General features: G+C 32.2%; 4 protein-coding genes across 4 annotated transcripts; 3 read left to right on the forward strand and 1 right to left on the reverse strand.

The window, feature by feature from the left end:
* The first annotated feature begins 3,631 nt into the window (after positions 1 to 3,631).
* On the forward strand, positions 3,632 to 7,866 carry LOC141684597 (phosphoenolpyruvate/phosphate translocator 1, chloroplastic-like). The gene is made up of 9 exons (XM_074489649.1): positions 3,632 to 4,208; positions 4,744 to 4,866; positions 4,953 to 5,105; positions 5,345 to 5,430; positions 5,598 to 5,682; positions 5,946 to 6,065; positions 6,164 to 6,232; positions 7,213 to 7,342; positions 7,536 to 7,866. The coding sequence occupies exons 1-9, from the start codon at positions 3,834 to 3,836 to the stop codon at positions 7,604 to 7,606; spliced, it is 1,212 nt and encodes a 403-aa protein (XP_074345750.1). The 5' UTR covers positions 3,632 to 3,833; the 3' UTR covers positions 7,607 to 7,866.
* A 3,350-nt stretch (positions 7,867 to 11,216) lies between these two features.
* LOC141685158 (uncharacterized) lies at positions 11,217 to 12,723 on the reverse strand. The gene is made up of 3 exons (XM_074490278.1): positions 12,125 to 12,723; positions 11,891 to 12,017; positions 11,217 to 11,801 (listed from the first exon to the last, which is right to left on the reverse strand). Exons 1-3 carry the CDS (start codon positions 12,721 to 12,723, stop codon positions 11,217 to 11,219), a joined length of 1,311 nt encoding a protein of 436 aa, XP_074346379.1.
* A 3,838-nt stretch (positions 12,724 to 16,561) lies between these two features.
* On the forward strand, positions 16,562 to 17,134 carry LOC141685159 (uncharacterized). Its single transcript, XM_074490279.1, has one exon. The coding sequence runs from the start codon at positions 16,562 to 16,564 to the stop codon at positions 17,132 to 17,134; it is 573 nt and encodes a 190-aa protein (XP_074346380.1).
* A 2,219-nt stretch (positions 17,135 to 19,353) lies between these two features.
* Positions 19,354 to 21,341, forward strand: LOC141685160 (uncharacterized). Its single transcript, XM_074490280.1, has 2 exons — positions 19,354 to 20,245; positions 20,410 to 21,341. The coding sequence occupies exons 1-2, from the start codon at positions 19,354 to 19,356 to the stop codon at positions 21,339 to 21,341; spliced, it is 1,824 nt and encodes a 607-aa protein (XP_074346381.1).
* Positions 21,342 to 21,786: the final 445 nt, after the last annotated feature.

A 21,786-nucleotide genomic window follows, 5' to 3' on the forward strand; every position in this document is an offset into this window, starting at 1 on the left:
CTAATTTATACTAACAATCCTAAGAATTAGTTGACTTGTAATAGTTTGTGTAATCTATAAATGTATTTTTTGAGTCTGTAAAAATGATTAAAAAACTAGAGTGAAATATTTTTTCTATGAACAACCATCAAGTTAAGGAATAAAGCCCTGGAAGAAGATCAAGCATGATCATGTCTCGGAATGAAGATACATAGCTTGAAGAAGAATAATATTTTAGATTGAAAAATGTTCCGAGTCAAATATCGAGAAGTCACATATCAAGAAATATCGAGAAGTCATATCGAGAACTGTTCAAGCCTACAGAGAGGTCATATCAAGAATTGACTAAACTTGTAGATAAGTCATATAGAGATGGAAGCTATAGATAAGTCTCCACAAGCTACAGATATCTCTATCGTGAAGTCATACATAGAAGTGAGAAATCGACAATTCTTTTTATATCGCGATGTGGAGTTATCAAAAAGTCACTTTAATCAAAAAGTCATTTTATATCGCGATATGGAGTTATTGACAAGTCACTGTATATCGTGATGTGGAGATATCAACAAGGCTTTTCTACTTAAAATATCTCGATAACAGTTTCATTTACAGAATGCAGTTATCATGAAGATTCCAAATTATCAGTCAACAAACCATTTTATCATTAAAATGGAAAGTCTACAAATGCAGTTTGAAGAGTGCAAAGATCAAGGGTTAAGAAGAACTGGACAAATGAGTGTAGCAGTTTTGAAAGATGTAGTGCCTAGAATAGAAATAGACAAAAGAGCTTTACAAATTGTATTAGTCTATTTTAATGTTATTCCTTTAAACTGTGCATGTTGTTCTATAAAGCATGTCACATGTCCTTCGTCTGGAAGTAACAAAACAGTCTAGATCTCTTTGTATTCTCTGAAGTAGAAGGTAAGTTTTTAATATTCAAGAATCTAGATTTGTAGCACAACTTTTTGAATAAGATCACATGAGTTTTGATAATTATTTTGTCTGTTCTTTACAGTTAAATAATTATCACTACAAACGTACCTAAATTGTTGAGTTCAACCAAACCTAAAACACTTAACCTGATTTACTGATAATAACTTGAAAAAGTTTTATTTGACGAAAAATCAAGAAACACACATTCACCCCCCTGTGTGCATTTCATACCTAACATACGTGGTCACAGAAACTGCCTGTACCATGCCATCATGTTCTTACTTTAAGCATTTCATATTAATCTCATTGTTGATCCTTTCTTTTAACTTGCTGATTGTCGTAATTTGAGAAAAAAATCTTGACAAGGGATAAATATGGTGACACGTCCGTTTCATAACATTTAAGGGTTTTGGGCGAAATAAAAAATGGCCCATATCAATATTAACATATGGACAAAGGATAAATATGATGACATGACCGTTACATAACATATAAGGGCTTGAGCGCAATAAAGAATGGTACATATCAATGTTAACATAATTAGTAAGGCTTAATGTTCTTAAAGTTTACTTTAGATAATTATATAAAGTTAAGTAATTTTTTAATAAAATTTTAAGGTTACTTTTGTAAATACAGGGGTTAATTCTATTATTACAAAAATACTATTCAACTTTTATATGCAAAATTCAAATAAGATAATATTGCTAAAATTAACTTTAGATACATTTTTCTCTAACGTAATTAACATTTGCCCAAATAGAATAGCAATTAAAAGGTATTTACTTGCGGCTGGATGCCATTAAATAAAATAATTGCATAGATGTTAACCAAATCACAAAGAAAAAGGTGAAAGAAAAAAATTTATCAATCATAAATCAAATAATCTAAATCTAACAAAACATCATTAATGTAATTAAATTTTTACTATTTTAAAACTTAAACCTAACATATAGAATGAGAAAAATGTGTTGCGCGAAAAAGAAAAAGATATAATTTTGTAAAATTTTAAATTAACACATCCCAACAGGCACGACAAATAAGTTTAAAAACATTTTTATTTTTTTATTAAAATTACATGTATATATAATATTAAAGTTCTCAAAATTTAGGTCTTTTAATAGTGTGGGCTCGCCCTCACTACGGTGATAACTTGCTGAAACGAGAGTTTCCCGAGAATATTACATAAAATTTGAGTATGGTAAAAATTAGAGGAGTTGGTTAAATTTGATACTAATATTTTGTTTGGTCGGAGAGAATGAAATAAAATGGAATAAATGAAATTAAAGGAAATTAATGGGAAAGGGAGGGAAGCTTTGAAATAAAATGAAATAGTGTAAAATTGTTATTATAAGATTTAGAAGAAAATGAATGAAACGTTTTATCTCAGATTGGGGTGTTCCTATTATAATTTAACTGGGTAGGATTAAAATTAAAAATTGAGTCAATTTATACTTGATATTGCATTTCATTTTATCTCATTCTTTTCATCCCGACCAAATATAACATAAGTTTAGTTGCATGTTTAGTTCCAAATGCAGCTAATAATGAAGTTCAAGTTGATAGAATTTAATAATTTTACAAACACATAATTCTCTAGAATAGAGATAAGGATCGAAACATCATATTTAATAATCGAGATTAAACTGAAAGCGAAATCGTACCCAAATCCATTATGCGATGATTATGACAGTATCTGAATCACAAATATGTTCTTGATTATCGTGTTTCTCAACCAAGTATTGTTTAAGGGTCGTTTGGTTCAGGTTTTTCAAGTATTAAGTATGAGTTTTGGTCATTTCAAACCCATACCTGATGTCTGGTTCTGAAATTCAATCCTCCAAATACATACCTTAAACCCGTATGGGTTTTTAAAACCTTAATGGGGAGGTTGGTATGAAACATGGGTATGAGAAATTAAATATATTTTTTATTTTGTATATAATTCTATGTAAATATTTAATACAAAATTAAATAGATAAATCAAAACAATATAAAATTAAAGTTATATTAATTTTTTAAATTAATTAAAATTAATAAATTAATAATATTTCAAGTAAATATATTCATTCCACCAATCAACCAAACACGTGATATCAAGAATGATACCTCATAACACCTTACTCGATTCCTCGTTTCAACCTCATACCACTTCGCGAACCAAACGACCCCTTATTATATTGGAGACTATAACCCTTTTTAATTTTTATATATCACCTAATTAAATCTGCCATTATAATTTAATTGGGTCTGGTGTTGGGTATAAACTTATTAGATCATACAATAAATTAAAATTTAATTGGGTTCTTTTGTTGATCACATAATTTAATTCAATGAAATAAATAGTTAATATAATTAATATATTTATATATAACAAATAAAATAATAATTATTATTAATATTTCAGATAATATTATATAATCCTAAGGGTATAAATACACACTCACGAAATAACACCCTCCTCCAAATGTTAGGCTCTTATTTTGGTGTAACTTTTAGGAATGATTTTTTGAGAAATCTAGCAAATATTCATAAAGAGAAATGCTAGGTCAAAAAAAAGAAGAGAAATGTGTAATTCAATTGTAGCGCAAAATTATTGCAGCGAATTAAATGTTGCTTCACCAAAAATGACTAAACACCGATGATGTCACTTAAAAAATAAGGCTTACATAAATGGGATAAACTCGTAAAATCCAATCGGGTCTAAAAACCAAAAAGAAAGTCTGAAATCCCAAGAATATCCCGCATAAATCTCAGCTCCGTGTTTCTGTCACTTCCCACTTAAAATCTCCTACCAACCCCTCTCCCCACCTCTCGACGGAGCCCCCAAAGCCCCAGATTTACATACACACACCCATCCCTCGTATCTAAATCTCTCTCCCACATCTCTCTCCCATCTCTCTCTCTCATTCTAAATCTAGAAAATGCAGAGCTCTGCGTTTTCTCTCTCGTACACACTCCCCGCCCCTACCTCTCGCAAACTCTCCTCTTCTCTTCACAGATTCAATTCATTCTCCGCACCTGTTACCTTTAATCCTCTCGTTACTTCTTCATCTTCTCGTCGTTTTCCATCGATCTCTTGCTCTTCTTCTTCTCCATCTCCGCGTTGGATTTCGACTCCAGAGCTTTCAATTAAAAGCCAATCTGATGACAGTGTAGTAGTTAGAGCTGCTGATTCGATCTCGGAAAGCGCCGACGATGAGGCCTCTAAGTCCAAACTTAAGGATACATTGGTGCTTGGTTCGCTCTTTGGCCTTTGGTACCTTTTTAACATCTACTTCAACATTTACAACAAGCAGGTAGCTTCTCCAATCTCGATACTTGCATTTTTATCGATTTAATTACTTCGACTTGTCGTATTGATTATTCGATTGTAGTATTGTTATATGTTAGTTTTACGTAGTTACTTGCATTTCTATGATTTAATTACTCGAGCACTTGATTCTCATTTTGTTATTGTCAGTTGTATCTCGAATTTCATTTTCGTGCATTTATCGCTTGTGTTTTTGGTTTTTGTATTGTTATTGCTTTAGAGCGTCTAGATACATACATTTGATTGCTTTGGGTTATGTTACCTATAAACAACAAACTCTAGTATGTGTATGCAATAACAAATGTTTATTTAAGTATTTAAAATTTTAAGGTAATATTATATCGCTCGATCCTTCATATAGTTATTGTTTTACGGTGTGGAAATGTGTATGTTAGTTTCAGTTCATATAAGTGTTTGTGTGCCTTGCTTTAACATTTAAAAATTGATTAGGTAAGTTTTTATTTTGTTTTCTAAATGTTACTAAACAAAGGATGTGAATTTTTTCATTTTAATATGCACAGGTGCTCAAAGTGTTTCCATATCCGGTAACGGTAACAGCAGTTCAGTTTGCTGTGGGAACAGTCCTTGTTCTTTTCATGTGGACAACAAATCTTTACAAGCGTCCTAAAATTACCGGCGCACAGGTATAATTATATTGTTTTAATATAGTTAATTTGGGTGTTAAAATTTGGTTTGTTATACTGAATCTGTCCATGACATTTCCTGTTAGCTTCTAGCAATTCTTCCATTGGCGGCGGTGCACACATTAGGAAACTTGTTCACTAATATGAGCCTTGGAAAAGTTTCTGTCTCGTTTACTCATACAATTAAAGCTATGGAGCCATTTTTCTCGGTTGTTTTGTCAGCAATGTTTCTTGGGGAGGTGGGAATTTTCTAATGGTTCTATCTATTATATTACAGATCGTATATTATATAATAATAGAAGTTTATATGCATGTGTGTATGTGTGTGTGTGTGTAGTTTGATTATCGTATAACTGATGGTTTTCCTTCCTATTATGTAATGTCATTTGCTAAATAGGATAAATCATTTTATATTTAGTATTGATATGAAAATTGTTTAAGATCCAACTTTAGTTCCCTTATTGTTTTTGTTTCACAGGTTCCAAGTATATGGATAATTTCGTCGCTATTACCAATTGTTGGGGGAGTAGGACTAGCATCAATGACAGAGGCCTCTTTCAATTGGTAAGGGGTTAGTCGTACACATGAGTTTGTCCTCTACTCTAAATATGCAGCTTTAATATTTTTTATATGAAAATTGAAACCACACATTAAACTGTGTCAAAGTTTCCTATATCTAACTTGTAATAAGATGGTGAAGATAATAACATGTTTGGTGTTTTTGCTAACAGGGCAGGATTTTGGAGTGCCATGGCTTCTAATTTGACCAATCAGTCTCGAAACGTCCTTAGCAAAAAGTTCATGGTTAAGAAAGAGGTATCCTTGCATAGTTGTATATCAGCATCGGTTTGCACATAATTAATTACAAGTTGAATGGTTATAAGACTGGGTATAGATGTTAAATCTGTATTTCTGTCAATATTTTGTATATTTAGTATCAATGCCTGTATTTGAAGTTTATTATAAATACTTTTAGTTATTATGATTTGCAAAAGAGGCCCAAAAACAGAAATGTCCTTCGCTTATTATTAGCTTCACCTTTTTCTCACGAATAACCATCGCATTGTATCCTTGTACAGGAATCCTTGGACAATATTACTTTGTTCTCAATAATAACAATCATGTCCTTTATACTGTTGGCACCTGTTTCTATTTTCATGGAAGGAGTCAAGTTCACTCCTTCGGCCCTGCAGTCTGCTGTAAGTAATTTGCATATTCATATGATATATACAAAGGGCTTGTTTGAACCGGAACATCTTTCTAATTTTAGTTATTGATACACCATTGTTCTTGACAGGGATTAAATGTCAACCAAGTTTACACCAGGTCATTTATTGCTGCACTCTGCTTCCATGCATACCAGCAGGTAAGCATATTAGATATCTCAATCTGCTTTTATAAAGTATCAGTTTGACCTTTTATATTTGTTCTGTCATAGTTAATAAAAGTTGGGGTCTTGTGAATTACTTATAGCAAATTATATAAAATATAGTGAACAATATCTTATGATCGGAAAAGGTATATGAATGAGATGTTTAGCTCCAGCCATGACCTACCACTCTCGAATATTCATACAGTTATTTGTATTTGTGGCGATATGCTTGTACAGGTAGCTTTACTACATTGATCAATTTTAACACCCTTTTGGAAGACTTTTCATTAATAAGATAATGTGTCATACTTTCCTGGGTTTGGGGTGGATGCTTGATCATTGATCAACTTGTTTGACAGAAATCAACCGCAGGCATTCTTAGATAGAATAAATCTTAGACCAAGCCAGCCGATTGAAATCACAAGCTTATCTGCTTTGAGAATAGAATAGAAGTGAGGAGTTAATTTATTCAGTTAAAGGGGTAACTGCAAATATCTTTTTAGAAACAGAGGGGAGGAGACGGAGACTCAATTGAACAATATATCTAGAATTGAGAGCTTTTGGGAGTAGGAGAAAATCTGTTTAATGTTTTTGAATTGTAATTTTCTTTTTATGCGCAGCCTTTCTTGTGAGTTTCATAAATGGAGCTAGAAAATTGATTAAATATAGCACATCACTATCTTTAATAAACTGAAGCTTGATAATTTTCTGTTAATTAATAAGAAGCTCCAAGTTAAGAATCTTACCTAATTGTTGCCATTAACAAAAGAATAAACACTAGTTTTTCTTTTTTCTAATAAATTTTACATTTCACATATGAGCAAACTAAAGAATGCAACTTTAAGATGACAAATCTATAACTAATGTCGTAAGCTCCCTCAAATAGAACTTCATGAGAGTATTTTAGCAAAAAAATAAATAAATAGAACTTCATGAGAGTATTTCTGACATTGCTAATGTGCATTTATGTGCAGGTCTCCTATATGATATTGCAGAGGGTATCTCCAGTAACCCACTCTGTAGGAAACTGTGTGAAGCGTGTGGTGGTCATTGTGACCTCTGTTCTTTTCTTCCGTACACCTGTTTCACCTATCAATTCTCTTGGTATGTTTCCAAGATTCTATATTTTACATCAGATGTTATTACTTGTGGGAAAGCAGAAGGAGACTGTCTAATTGCATTCCTTAAGGAGCTGTTTAATTTCACTCTCTTTATAGTGCATGTCGACCAGTGGATTAATGGATTTCATGGGCTCTTTTGCTTTATATAAATTAATTATATTTGCATCTTGGTGCAGGAACCGGAGTGGCTCTTGCGGGAGTCTTCCTGTATTCAAGGGTGAAGCGCATCAAGCCAAAGACAGCTTGAAGTCTGCATTGCAGAAAGCGTGCTGGAAAGTTTTGCATTTACCACTTAGTAGGGAGAACAGGCCTTGAAAAATCTGGTTGTATTCTATTTTTTTCCGGTTATGGACAGTTTTACAGTGCATTAGTTCGTGTTATCTGGTATTCATTGTGTAGCTCGCAGTCAACTTCTGATTATTTTTAATGCAAAATGTCTAGTACACCCATTTTTGCAAGGAGACGTTGTATTGAGAAATGAATCAAATTACCCGGTTCATTACTACACTAGTTTGCTATGTAGATGGATTTACAATCACAAAGTATTTAGACTAAATACTAGTTTTTTTTGCCCCGGATTCCGGAATGTACTCCATTTTTAGTGTTAAGGTATGAGCAGTCAAATCCATTTCATCCAAAATCAGGCATGAATAGTTGTCAATCAACTGTATTACTTCGTTATTAGCTTTGTTAATTGTTACCTGATGCATAATTGTTTGATTTTGATGTTTTCAAAAAAAATTTGTCGAACTTTCGTTCGATTCTTCATCGGAGATGAATCGAAGAATGCTGATTCGAAATTCCTAAACCATGCACAATATATAAAAAATAGTTTTAGTAATTTTTTTTATAAATATATAAAATGAAAAATATGTATGTCGTACTCCTTAAAAATGTAAATACGTTTAATCATGTTTTTAGTTACTTTTAAGGGTGTTTTACTAATATGTCCCATTTTAAAAGTTGATTTATAAATATGTCCTATTTCTAATTATATTTAGAGATATATCCTATATACCAGATTTTTTATAATTTGTAATTAATCATGGTTAACTTTAATAGTTAACATCTTCAAATGTCATATATAACCTTTTTACGTTACCGTTATAAAGTGATATTTTAATGTGTATGATTGTATTGTTGATGAAAAGAGTTAAATCTAATCCGAAAAGTGTTTATATTTATATGAGACCACATAACTTCTAAAAATTGATGAAAACTAAAATTTAACAAATTATGATGCAACAAATAGAGTGAAAACATCACACTGACTTAAGTTTGCAGATCAATGTATAAAACTTTCTCAATCAATAAATATAAATATACATGTAAATATACATTGGTGTACTAGGAATCTTGCATGACTGCTTGCTTGACTTGTTTTCGGTGATGAAATCGTTGTTCCCAACTTAGGCTTACCGAAAGGACACCATGAGTGTTGTTTAACCTTACTTGAAGGACATTATAGTTGTAGTTGATTGCTGACAAAATTTAAAGAATATTTTATTTTGCTAACACTATCATTCTGTCACTACATCATAAACTCGTTATATCATTCTTTTTATTTTGATTTTTAACAATATCAAATATATATGTATCTGCAGGCGTTGCTTAATTCTAAAATTTTAATAACAACTCACCCGAGATACTAGATTTGTGAGACAATTCTACTGAATCTAGTTTTCTGGCCTAGTATTTGTATTATAGGGCATTCTAGTCATATTTAGTATTATTTATCAAGTAGTTATATATATATGAGTTTTGCCTGAGTTAAAATTAACTAGAGGACATAATTATAATTATTGAATAAAAAAGGACATATCAGTAAAGTAACTCATAAATTTAGGACAGATTGTATAAATCCCCTACTTTTAATCATTTCTTTAAGTCAGAAAAAAATATATTCCTTCCGATTCAATTTAATTATTCACTTTAATTTTTACACGTATTTTAAGGTATATTGACCGCATAACTCCAATAATTTATTTTTAAATTTATTTTGTTCACAAAATATAATTTTGAAAAATATTTAATAAAGCTAAATACTACTTAAATTATGTACCAGAAAACAAACCAGACAAATATGTCGAAACCAAGGAATTCAGCGCAATGTTTAAGGCCCGTTTGATATTGATGTTGTTGATATGTACAACTGTTTTTTGCTGAAAAGTTGTTAAAAAAGTGTTTGATAAATTATAAAAACTGCTTTCTTGGGAAAACGGTTTTTGTCTAAAAATTGATGTTAGCAAAAGTATGTACCATGCTTTTGGAAAAACTTGTTTTCAGCTTTTGCAACATCAAAGCTTTCAAAAACATTATTTTTATATATTATATCTCAGAATATGCATTAATTAAAAAAAATTACTAAATAATTATCTAATTTTCCTAACAGCACTTTTTCTACCGGCACTTTTTTTCACGATACACCATTTTTCAACAACACTTCCAAACGGAGCCTAAATTTGCTTAGAACGCAAAATCATGTAGTAAAACTGTGTTATGTCAACTCCAAGAGTGGCCTAAAGGTCCAAATTCACCCAACAGTGGCCTAAATCTCGGTCCAAATTTGGACCGATGAATATTGCCGGCCTAAATTTAGGACGGCACTATTCATCGGTCCAAATTTGGACCGAGATTAAAATAATAGTTTTTAATGTATTTCTTTTAGTTTATTATATAAAATTTTGATTTCGTGTATTTATAAATGCAATTAACCGATATTATGATATTATTATTATTTATTTAAATAATAATTTAAATTAAAAAATATTTAAACGTAATTAAATAAATATCATTGCATTTCTTGAATTCAAATTACGAATACATTCAAACATTAAAATAAAGATTACAACACATAAAACTTAATTTGAAACACAACATAAATGAAAATGCGATGAGAACTAAATTATTAATTTAGTCCGACAAATTAAATCGACTTCTTCCAAGATAGTCAAAATATTGCCCGTAACTATTTATTAACAATTTTAAAATAAAAAAAAGTAATTAATAATAATAATAAAATATAAAGATAATATCTTACATCATACAAAAATAATATTTTTATTATTATAAGACCTTAAAATAATTAAATAAATATTTTGAGATTTAGACCGAAATTTAGACCAAACTATTGGAGTTGGAGAGGGGTTCGGTCCAAATTTGGACCGAGGTAATGTGAAGTACATCTATACTATATATATAATATAATAGCCGGAATAGAGATAATTTGGTTCAACGATAATTCCCTAATTTTGATTATTACAAAAATAGATAAATAGTGTTATATATCTAATAAACTACTAAATTATTAAACTACTAAATATAGTATACTTATCCTACTAAACTACGAATACAACTTATCCTATTATTAAAAGATATAAATAATAGTATTATATATCTGCTAAACTACTCTAGTCTATTTATTCTACTAAATTACGACAACATGTTTTTCTATTATTTTTATTATAAATTTATAATCATTATATATTTATATAAATATTTTAAAAATATAATATAACTGAATAAATAAAAATTTAAAATATTAATTGGAACTCATGCATCACACTGGATTTATGCTAGGATAATATAAGAACTACGTAGGTCTAACATTAGTACACAGGTGAAGTAACTACTAACTAGTATGAAATTACTAATACAATCAAGATGAATAATATTAGCATATATTACTCTACATTTTAAAGTCCTCGCATATTTGCCGGTAGTTAAACAAACACGACGGAGAAACAATCTCTAACAACAAAGCCAATTAAATCATTTATTGTCTTTAGTTAATCTCAGTTCGCTGCATCTCTTAACGGAGCTAATAATCATGTGCATGCAAGCATAGATGCGCGAGCTTAGATGTTAATTTGCGAGATCATCTCCATCAAATCAAGATCCTTCTTCACTTGACAATGCGACGGCATTTTATCATATAAATCCACATTCACAGCAAAACCATTGTCCTCCACAGGAGGAGTCCCAACTGGAGGCAAGTCTTCAAGAAGATCATCAATGCTTACCCCTTCGAACGGATTCTCCACGAAATCAAACTCCGATAACTCTTTCAAATCATCATTGAAGTTGGGGCAAAAATCTGCTTTTTCTAACAAATTTGGTGGTTTAGTTGTAGGGATGTTGGGATTCGGGATAATTTCAGCAGCGGTTTTATTATTTGCAGAGGATTTTCTGCGATAATTCGTTGGTTTCGCAACATCCAAGTTCAAGCTCTTAATGTAGTGTTGGAGAAGAGAGCTAGGCCTTGGCCATTTTGTGCGACATTTACGTCTAGAATATTGCCTTCTCTTAGTTGCATTCCAGTGGTTTTTGATGGAGTTTTCGGTCCGACCAGGCAATTTTTTAGCAATCTCTGCCCATTTGTTTCCAACTTTTGCATGGGCCTGGATCAGAATCCTATCCTCATCTTCACTCCACAAGTCTTTCTGCATTTCATGGTATCATCAACAAATTTATCTTGGTTAGATCAATGACTATAGCCATCAAAAATTGTTAAACATTAATTAAAACAAACCTTGATGTCAGGTCTTAGATGATTGTGCCATCTCTCTCTGCATTGTTTGCCAATCCTTCCTTTCAGCATCGTTGCGATATGTGACCACTTTCTTACTCCATACTTCTTCACCATATTAACTAACAGTCTGCAAGTTAAGTTCATAAATATTGCAATTTGTAAAATTTAAATTAGAATTTCCCTAGATTATGAAAAAAAAAGTGTAAAAAATTAAAAATACTAGTATTTGTGTACCGATCTTCCTCAGTTGTCCATTGCCCCTTGGATGACTTGAGCTTCTTTACATTCTTGCTTAACTTTGTAGAAGTAGAAGCAGGTGCATTATTCTTCTTACCAAAATACTTCTTGGTTCCTAGTATTTTATGATCAGCAGTAACACATGAACTTTCATCTGGCACCATTGCTGGCATTTTCCCGAAACGACGATAATGATCGGATGCACTATAATCCACTATACCTGCAGGAGGGTTGTTGAAACATCCACCTACCTGCAAATCAGAACTATTTTGCAGAAATGAGCTGCCACCATTCCCATTTTCTTCAAATGGTATAAACTGATCATAAATATCGAAACTTTTTGCAGATTTATAAACGAAGGGATCATAAGGATCGCAGAAAACATTTGAGAAATAGACATTGCTTTGGTGATTATAAGATGATGATCCAGTGAAAGTAAACTGATCAAGAGTTTGATAAGTATCCTGGTAAAAGCCCTTGGATGAACAAATATTCATCGAGAAATCGGTATCAATTTCAGGTTTTATGTAGCTGGTAGGGAGAAGGATAGATTGGTAGACATGATGATCTTCTTCATAATTTTTATCAAACTCCATTGATGCAAAAAAAAGAGAGGTAGACTGAGGATGAATGTATGGTATATTGATGTAGCTCCTATCTTCTTGATGTTACTAAATAGGTGAGTAAAGAGGGTATTTATTCTTGATTGAAATTATACTGACCGTTGATGTGTGGGAACATCTGACGACTAAGATTGCATGCATGAAAATGTGCATTCAAGACTTGGACTTGCCAAAAGAAGCAAAAGTTTAAGAAATAATCAAATTATGTTTATTTATTTGTTTTAATTTGATTAATTTGGTCAAAGGCAAAAGATTTAAAAACAAATTAATGATATAATCTTACAGCATCCCACTATTTTTTTTTTTTTAAATTTTACCAATCATAATTTTTTAAATGACTAAACATTTGTATTTCGAGCTTAAATCCGATCTCTAAATGTGTAGAAAATTCATTTATGTATATATTTGCATTATCAAATATTGTCATTTTTTTATTTGCAAAGGCTGATAAAATGCTTACGTAATAAATACTTCGTAATCTTACTGCATGCCTAAAAAAATTGTTTACAAGAAAATGGACACATGTTGCTTGTTATATCTATGTTGGATTATTGACACTATAATATTTTTCTGCAGATTTAAAATTTAGAAATCATTAAATGAGTTGAGATTTGTAACTGAAACTAAATTACTAATTAATAAATGTCATTAAAGGGTATACTTAAGTAAATATGGTCATTATTAGTTGAGCTAGAGTTACGTTGGCATTTAATTTTTTATTTTACAGCATTTTGCATTAATTTATTTTTACCGACTCATACACACAGAGTCACTCACAAGCACACTTATAAACAAACCAGGAAGCTATGTTTAAGAAGTTGTTGATGGAGATCAAACAACAAGGACAGTATAATAAGTTCCAAATGCAAACTATTTGTAATAAATTGTGACAATATGGACAATGATACTCGTGACTGGTGAGCTGTGGGTGATTGTCTGCAAACAGCCCAAAGTCCTCGTGAATTTTATTTCCGTTTGAACTCGAAATAACCAAACATGTTGATGTAGGTTATGTTACCCAACCCACGTATATGGGTAAAACTATCCCTTTCTTTTTTACTTATCACATTTTTATTTTTATCAATCAAAATTAATTATTTTTTGATAAAAAATTATAAATTACTCTTATTTATTTATCCATCTATCTATACTATATTATATATCTTATAATAGACGAAACATTAAAATTTTAGTATTCGGTCGGTCGGTACTTGGTAAAATTATTTAATTACCCTTATTTAATTATTTCAATTCTAATTATTGGGTCGATCAATTCTAATTCTAATTGATATTGAAATCAACTTTCTCTATTGTTTTACCAATTTCAACTCTATTTTATATCAAACTCTATATCATTATAATTTATATTAAATTCAACTTCTTCTACCAATTTATATTTTAATTCATATTGAATTCTATATTATTCTAATTTGTTACTTCAGGCTAGATTAAAAATCAAACTAAATATAATTATTGAGATTTAGTTGATATGTCATGTGAATCGGCCTAAGATAAAATAATAATACTATCAGTCATTCTAAAAAAATTATACAAATGAACTTGGATAAATAAAAAAAATAATATATTTTATTTATCCAGGATAAAAAAAAAGTCATTATACAATTGAATCAGACTAACACAAAACTAAAATAAAAATACAATTCGACCAAAAAAAATAAAATAATATATACTAATTTTTCAGTCTAAAACAAAATTATCTTATCGATCCACACTTAAAAAAATAAAATTAAACTAAAAGTAATTAGTTTGATTTGGTCGGTGTATTGGGCATCGGGATAAAATAAAATAATATAAACCAGTGATCCGAGATAAATCAAATTAATATTAGATTAAGTATAATTCGTATCCTATTGATGTCAACTAAAAATCAAATTTTAATTACAACATAAATATTATTTTTTGAAAAATACACATAGAATTATCAATAAAACTATATTGTTCAATCAATAATATTGTCTTTTTCAAATATCTTTTATAGAATTACTGTTAATCAATTAAGTAATAAACATGCTAAAATAATTTTTTTAAGGTCCCAACATAATGAAGATATTATATTTTTACTCTCAATAATATAATAATTTCACTATAATAACATTTCCCTCATTATCAATATTATCACTTTAAATACGTTTAAATATTCTAAAAAGTTATAAACATATACGTCTACTAATATAATTATTATGAAGTCATATCATTTAAAATTTTAAACGAACAAAATTAAAAATTGAATTCAAATGAAATCATTTCATTTAAAATTTTAAATGAACAAAATTAAAATTTGAATTCAATTTTTTTAAAAAAATATATATAATATTAAAAAAAATGCAATCCGTGCATCGTACGGGTTTTAAACTAGTATTATTTTAAAAATTGAAAATTACATATTAAAGTAAATTAAAAGTTCTTTTCAGGAATATATATATATATATTAAAATATGATTTATAACCTTACAAATAAGTATTTATTCTCATAAATTCTCGGGTTAAACGAGAATCGAAACCAGGACTTGGAATGACAAATGATAAATTTTTAATCACTTGATTTATCCAACCATGCTCTTGTTATTTTTTTATATTATCAATTGATAAGAGGGTCAAAGTGCTCACTGAAGTGAATCAGTGAATCGTTAGTATCAAGTTAGTCATCAAACTTAACGGATAATATTTGAATCACTAAAATCCAAATAAATATCAAACAAGTACCTCTGAACATATGCCGAAGATTTTTTTTTTTATGGAATTCAATACATTTTTCTTAAATTTTAGTACAACCAAATAAAAGTTATGAATTTTAGTATTTTAGATAATATAGTAAGATTTTTAAAAATTTATGTACTATATATTTTAATTTTGTAGTTACTTTTTTATTTAAATAAAAATAATTAGTAGATAAAATTTTAAAAATCTCACTATATTATCTAAAATATTAAAATTCATAACTTTTCATTTAGTTTTAGTAGAATCCAAGAAAAATGTTTAAAAATTCATAAAATTAATTTTAAATTCTCGATCACATATTTTAAAGTATTTTATTTCGATTTTAGTGATTCAAAAAATATCATGTTAAGTTTGATTACTAATTTGATACCACCCATTTACTTTAGTGAGCACTTAGATTTAATCCATTGATAAAATATTAGTAAAATTCAGTCAAATTTTAACCGATTAAAAGTCAAATATAAAACTAAAAAGGGACGGATGAAGTATTATCCGATTCAATTCTTCATCTAACACAACTTGATAACGGCTGGATTTTTTTTATTTATGTTGATAATGTACTTTAGACTAATTAAATGTAAAATTAAACGAGTCATTTTGCCCAACTCATTAAAACCGACTCGAAACTAGATCATCACTTTATAAAATTTTCTTCATTGAATTACACTTTGTAAACCTCTGTACAGCATTTTATATGTATACAAAAGGGTGGGACGGAAAGGATAATGTATTTTTGTGAATAATGATATTTTGAATATTTGTTAACTTGAAATTCTTCAACAAAATTGTTCGACCACGCCTTTGGCCTTTGTGTAACAATCTTGGATGTAGAACCATCTGTAATCCTTTCAGTGATCACTTGTCATTATATGGTTTTTTATGTGTGTCGAAGCTAGGCTAGTTAAACTTTGTAACTACGCAACAATCAACACTTATATTAACATGATTTACCACCCCCTTGCTTTTGGCTATTTATTGTTCCAACTAACCTCTGCAACGCACTTCCTTCACATTTCCCTCCGTATATCAATCTTATATTTGATTGTAATTCTGCAAATTCCATTACACGAAAATGCAGTCTTTAAGCTCCCTCTTCTCCCATTCTCCGAGTTTAAACGCTACTAATTGCTCTTCCTCTTCCGAAAGTAACAACTCAATCGGTAGATTCCTGCTTCGAGATGCATTTATCAAGGACGACGCTGATCAATTAGTCTACACCAATAGTCAACAACATTGCGATGACAACGACAACAATGAAGATGAATTCGAATTTGCTTTTGCATCCGTTCTATCTCCAGTCCCGGCTGACCAAATATTTTGCAACGGGCAGATCCGACCGTTTTATCCACATTTTAAACTCGAGAAAAAATCGGTAGTGTCTTGCATGGTACCTAGGGCAGCTCGGCTACCGCTGAGGAAGCTGTTGGTGGAAGAACGAGAGCTAGAAGCTTCGTGTTCTTCCTCTGTAACCGACGAGATGGAAGGTGTAGAAGCGAGAACTTATTGCATTTGGGACTCCAAGACCACTGATGATTCTCCAGAGCTATGTAACAACAGCATAAGGAGGCGGAAGAAGTTAAGGGATTTTTTACGAAAAAGCAACAGCAGCGGAAACAACAGTTTTGCATTTTTAAAATTTTCATAGTTACGAAGACCAGGAGAGTTCGACGAAATATGGCTTGCTGAAATCTCGTAGTACACTATCTAATTGATTTTCGATTTTTTGCCACACAATCGTTAAATACAAAGTTGAAGGAAAATATTAAATTTCTAAAGATATTCAAGTACAATAAGCATAGTTCTAAAAATTGGCTGATTTTTCAAAAATCACCGATAAATCGCTCAAAAATTGATTAACAAGTATTGAAGTAATCAAATAGAACTATTGTTCATCGAGTCCAGATTCTCTATCCCCTCCTTTTTATATAGGTCAGTTTTTTTTACATTTCACGTGATCAAACAACTGACACGTGACATAATTATTAAACAACTGACCAATAGAAATAAATGAGATATACGGGATAGATGATCCGGACTTCGTTTCACCAGCCCTTTTCATGGTCTTGGCAATTTTCCCGGAATCAAGCTCCATGCATGATTTCAAATCATATCATGTTGTTTTCCCCGGGTCTTATAGATCACTACTCTTCATTTAGCCAAAAGAATGTATACCAGCCGACAGCCCCTGTCCGGATCTATTCTTTTACCCCCAACTTCATATACCAACTAAAAAAATTGTATTTTTTTTTTGCTTGAACATCATCATGAGAGATGTAAGAGCAATTCCTACTACGGTACTAAAATCTGCTTTATATACATTAATCAATAATTTAAAGAGCAAATCTGCTTTTTGTGAAGATTTAACAGAGTATCAAGAAACACCATCCAAATCGGATTTTTGTAAAACCAAATAGAACAACATACGGGCCTAGAATTCAAAAGTAATAGAATGACACAAATTATGTTATTAGAACGTAATTAAGCACCTGAGTGCGCAAGGGATAGCCTAGTGATAAACGTTCATCCTGTCGTGTCCAGGATCTGATTCGGGGAGGCACATAAGTCTAGTTAGTAAAAAAAGAAAATATAAAAGAGAAAAGGTAAGCACGTGGGCCTGAAATAAGTTGCGCGTCATACCTGACAATATATCCGTACATTCTAGCTGGATTTGACCGTAACCAGAAGTCCAGTAGAGCATATTTTATTAAATTAAATACTTAAACGGTGTTGTAGCATAATTGTTTAAACAGTAGCATGTAACCATTTCTAGTGCTAGGGTCTTTTAGTCATTTGACTTATTATCATTTGTGTGTTGGCCAAGGAATTTGTGCGATCACGTGCATTGGGTAGACAGTTATGAACTTATTTTTATCTTCTTCTTTTATGTATTGTACGGAGGATATTGAATTAGTAATTTTAATGAATATTGTTCAGTAGTTTGTTAATTAATTGTTGGTCTCTATGAGAATTATTAGTATTGGTTACAAGTGGTATCAGAGCTAGCCAATCCTTGGCTTAGCTATGGCGGACGGTACTCGGTTACGCACGATGGATGAACGATTGGCTTTACATGAAGGAAGGATAACAACGATATGAGAGGGTGTTAATCAATCGCGAGAGGAAATCACGAATCAGGTTTCCAGTTTGAATAACCGATTTGGATCGAGGTTTGAAGGAGTAGAAGGGAAAATGGAAAAGCTTACATCAAGCTTTGAGGAGGTTAAGTTGTTGTTAATGAATCTGCAAAAGGATACTAAGGCGGGTGAGACCTCGATTCCTCTGAACAACTCAAAAAGGATAGTAGATAAACCAACCAACACTCCCGAGGTAATAAACTCTTCTATGGGTGCCCGTTCTCACCCTAGTATCTTATCAATGTCTGGCCCTAATTTTACTATTCCACCGCACACACCTATCTCTATTCATCCTCACACTGTTCCTTATAGTACTATTGGTACTTTTACTGCACCAATTCCAACCCCTTTTCAACATAGTCCTATTTACACTCACACCAATTTTCCAAGCCATTCAAGTACTATAAATTTCATATTCACTAATCTTACCGTAACCCCAATACCTTACCAGCCGCATCAGTTTAGCATACCTTCATTTACTCCCCAACCATAAGCGAGCCCCCAATACACACAAGGCCATACCATAACCCCAATACCACAGTTTTATCAGGGTCACACCATTTCACCTCCGAGTTCTGGACCAAATTCTTACCACCCACACTTCAACCCCAACCCCAAGTTGGAGTTTCCAAGGTTTGATGGGACTGATCCCAAGAGATGGATCATTAGAGCCGAGCAATACTTTGAATTTATAAATGTTAATGAAGTCAGAAAGGTTAAATTGGCAGGAATGCATTTCGAAGGTAATGCTGGTGTCTGGTTCAGATATTATCAGTCGGGTAGGGTGAGTTTGAACTGGAAGGCTTTCATAAATGATGTAGTAGTGAGATTTGAAAATTCGGAAAATAGGGATGTACTGGATTTGTTTAACAAACTGAGGCAGGATGGTACTGTAATGGAGTATGAAGACAAGTTTGAGGAATTGAGATCCATGATAGTGGTGAAGCATCAAGGATTCAGTGAAGAATACTTTGTTTCGAGTTTTGTTAGTGGACTTAAAGACCATATTAAAGGGGCAATCAGAATGTTCAGGCCACAAACCCTTAGTGATGAAGTTTTCTTGGCAAAGCAAGAGGAGTCCAGACACACCAAGGGCTATGCCACGGGTTACAGTAAAACTAATGTACTCAGAAACCAGCCAACCTCTAGTAATGCCACCAGAACATTCACTTTCCAGAAACCGACAATCAGCAGTGGTGGAAAGGATGGCTACCAGAATAAAGCAAGATCTATCCTCAGCAGTAAAGAAATTTTAGAAAGGAGGGAGAAGGGGCAATGCTTTCATTGCGATGATAAGTACCATCCAGGCCAAAACTGTAAGGCTAGATTGTACTTATTGACTGGCGAGGAACATGAATTGTCCGAAGGATGGGAGGAAGAAGATACCAATGACGCATTGAGTACAGGGCGTGAAGGAGAAGATCCAGGGGAAATTTCACTCAATGCTTTGGTGGGAAATAATTCTGGGGGTACTCTAAGATTTCAAGGCATTATTAGAGGAAAGAAAGTCAGTATACTAATAGACAGTGGGTCAACCCATAGTTTTGTAGATGTTGGGATTGTGAAAACACTAGGGCTAACTGCGGAAATGGTCTCTCCCCTGCTAGTAACTGTTGCAGATGGTAGTAAAGTGATTTCTGACTCCTGTTGTAGAGGAGTACAATTAGAGATACAAAAAAATAAATTTACAAATGACTTAAGGTTATTTCCTTTAAGCAACTCTGATGTAATCTTGGGGGTTGATTGGCTGAGACAGCATAACCCCATTACTTTTGATTACAAACAGTTTCTCGTCAAATTCCAGAAAGAGGGAAATGGATAAGTTTACAGGGTGATGCCAAGGAGGGCCAACTACAGACTATTACAGGAAAACAACTGAGTAAAATATTCAAAGCTTCTAAGAGACTGGCTGAGGGGTATCTGTGCATGGTTACTGTTGTACCAACTACACCTATTCAGGAGAATCAAGGCCAAGAACAACTTCAGCCCCAGCTGCAACAAATGATTGATAAGTTCAGTACGGTATTTACAGAGCCATCGGGTCTTCCACCATCAAGACCACAAAACCACAAAATTCCCTTGTTACAGGGCAGTGAACCTGTGAATCAAAGGGGATATAGAGTGCCATTCATACAAAAAACGGAGATAGAGAGGCAAGTGAAAGAAATGCTAAATAATGGAATTATACAAGAGAGTACTAGCCCCTTTGCGTCACCTATAATTCTGGTAAAGAAGAAAGACGGGAGTTGGCGAATGTGTGTGGATTATAGACGGCTCAACAACATTACCATAAAAAATAAATACCCCATTCCAATCATTGATGAGTTGCTAGACGAGTTAAGAGGAGCCTCGTGGTTCACAAAATTGGATTTACGGCCGGGATATCATCAAGTGAGGGTGGCAACTGAAGATGTGTTTAAAATAGCTTTTCGAACCCATCAAGGGTTGTATGAATTCAAGGTAATGCCATTTGGGCTTACCAATGCTCCGGCAACGTTTCAAGCTCTTATGAATTCCGTGTTTCAAGAGCAAATCAGAAAAACTATGTTGGTGTTTTTTGACGACATTCTAGTGTATAGCAAGTCATTGGAAGAGCATGTGTATCACTTGCATATCGTACTCCAGAAAATGGTCAATAACAGCTTGTTTGCCAAGCGAAGCAAGTGTCAATTTGGTCGAGCTACACTAGAGTACCTGGGTCACATTATCTCTGCATAAGGGGTTTCTACTGATCCAGCTAAAGTGCAGGTAATGAAGGAATGTCATGTTCCCACTACTGTAAAACAGCTCAGGGGTTTTTTGGGTTTAACCGGCTACTATCGTCGGTTTGTCAAAGGTTATGGAGAGATCAGTAGACCACTCACAACATTACTAAAAAAGAATTCTTTCCGGTGGACGGAACAAGCTACTGAGGCATTTCAACAGCTGAAAGAAGCAATGACAACTGCCCCAGTTCTAGCACTCCCTGATTACAGCCAGCCATTTGTATTAGAAACTGATGTCAGTGGAGTAGGCATTAGAGCAGTCCTTATGCAGCAGGGCAGACCATTGACTTAGTTAAGCAAAGAACTGTCTCCAAAACACCAAGGCCTGTTGACTTACGAAAAAGAACTACTTGCCATTGTGATGGCAACTCAGAAATGGTTTACATACCTCCAGGGCC

The sequence above is a fragment of the Apium graveolens genome, chromosome 9 (assembly GCF_009905375.1).
Source record: "Apium graveolens cultivar Ventura chromosome 9, ASM990537v1, whole genome shotgun sequence".
In the NCBI taxonomy this organism is placed as follows: domain Eukaryota; kingdom Viridiplantae; phylum Streptophyta; class Magnoliopsida; order Apiales; family Apiaceae; genus Apium; species Apium graveolens.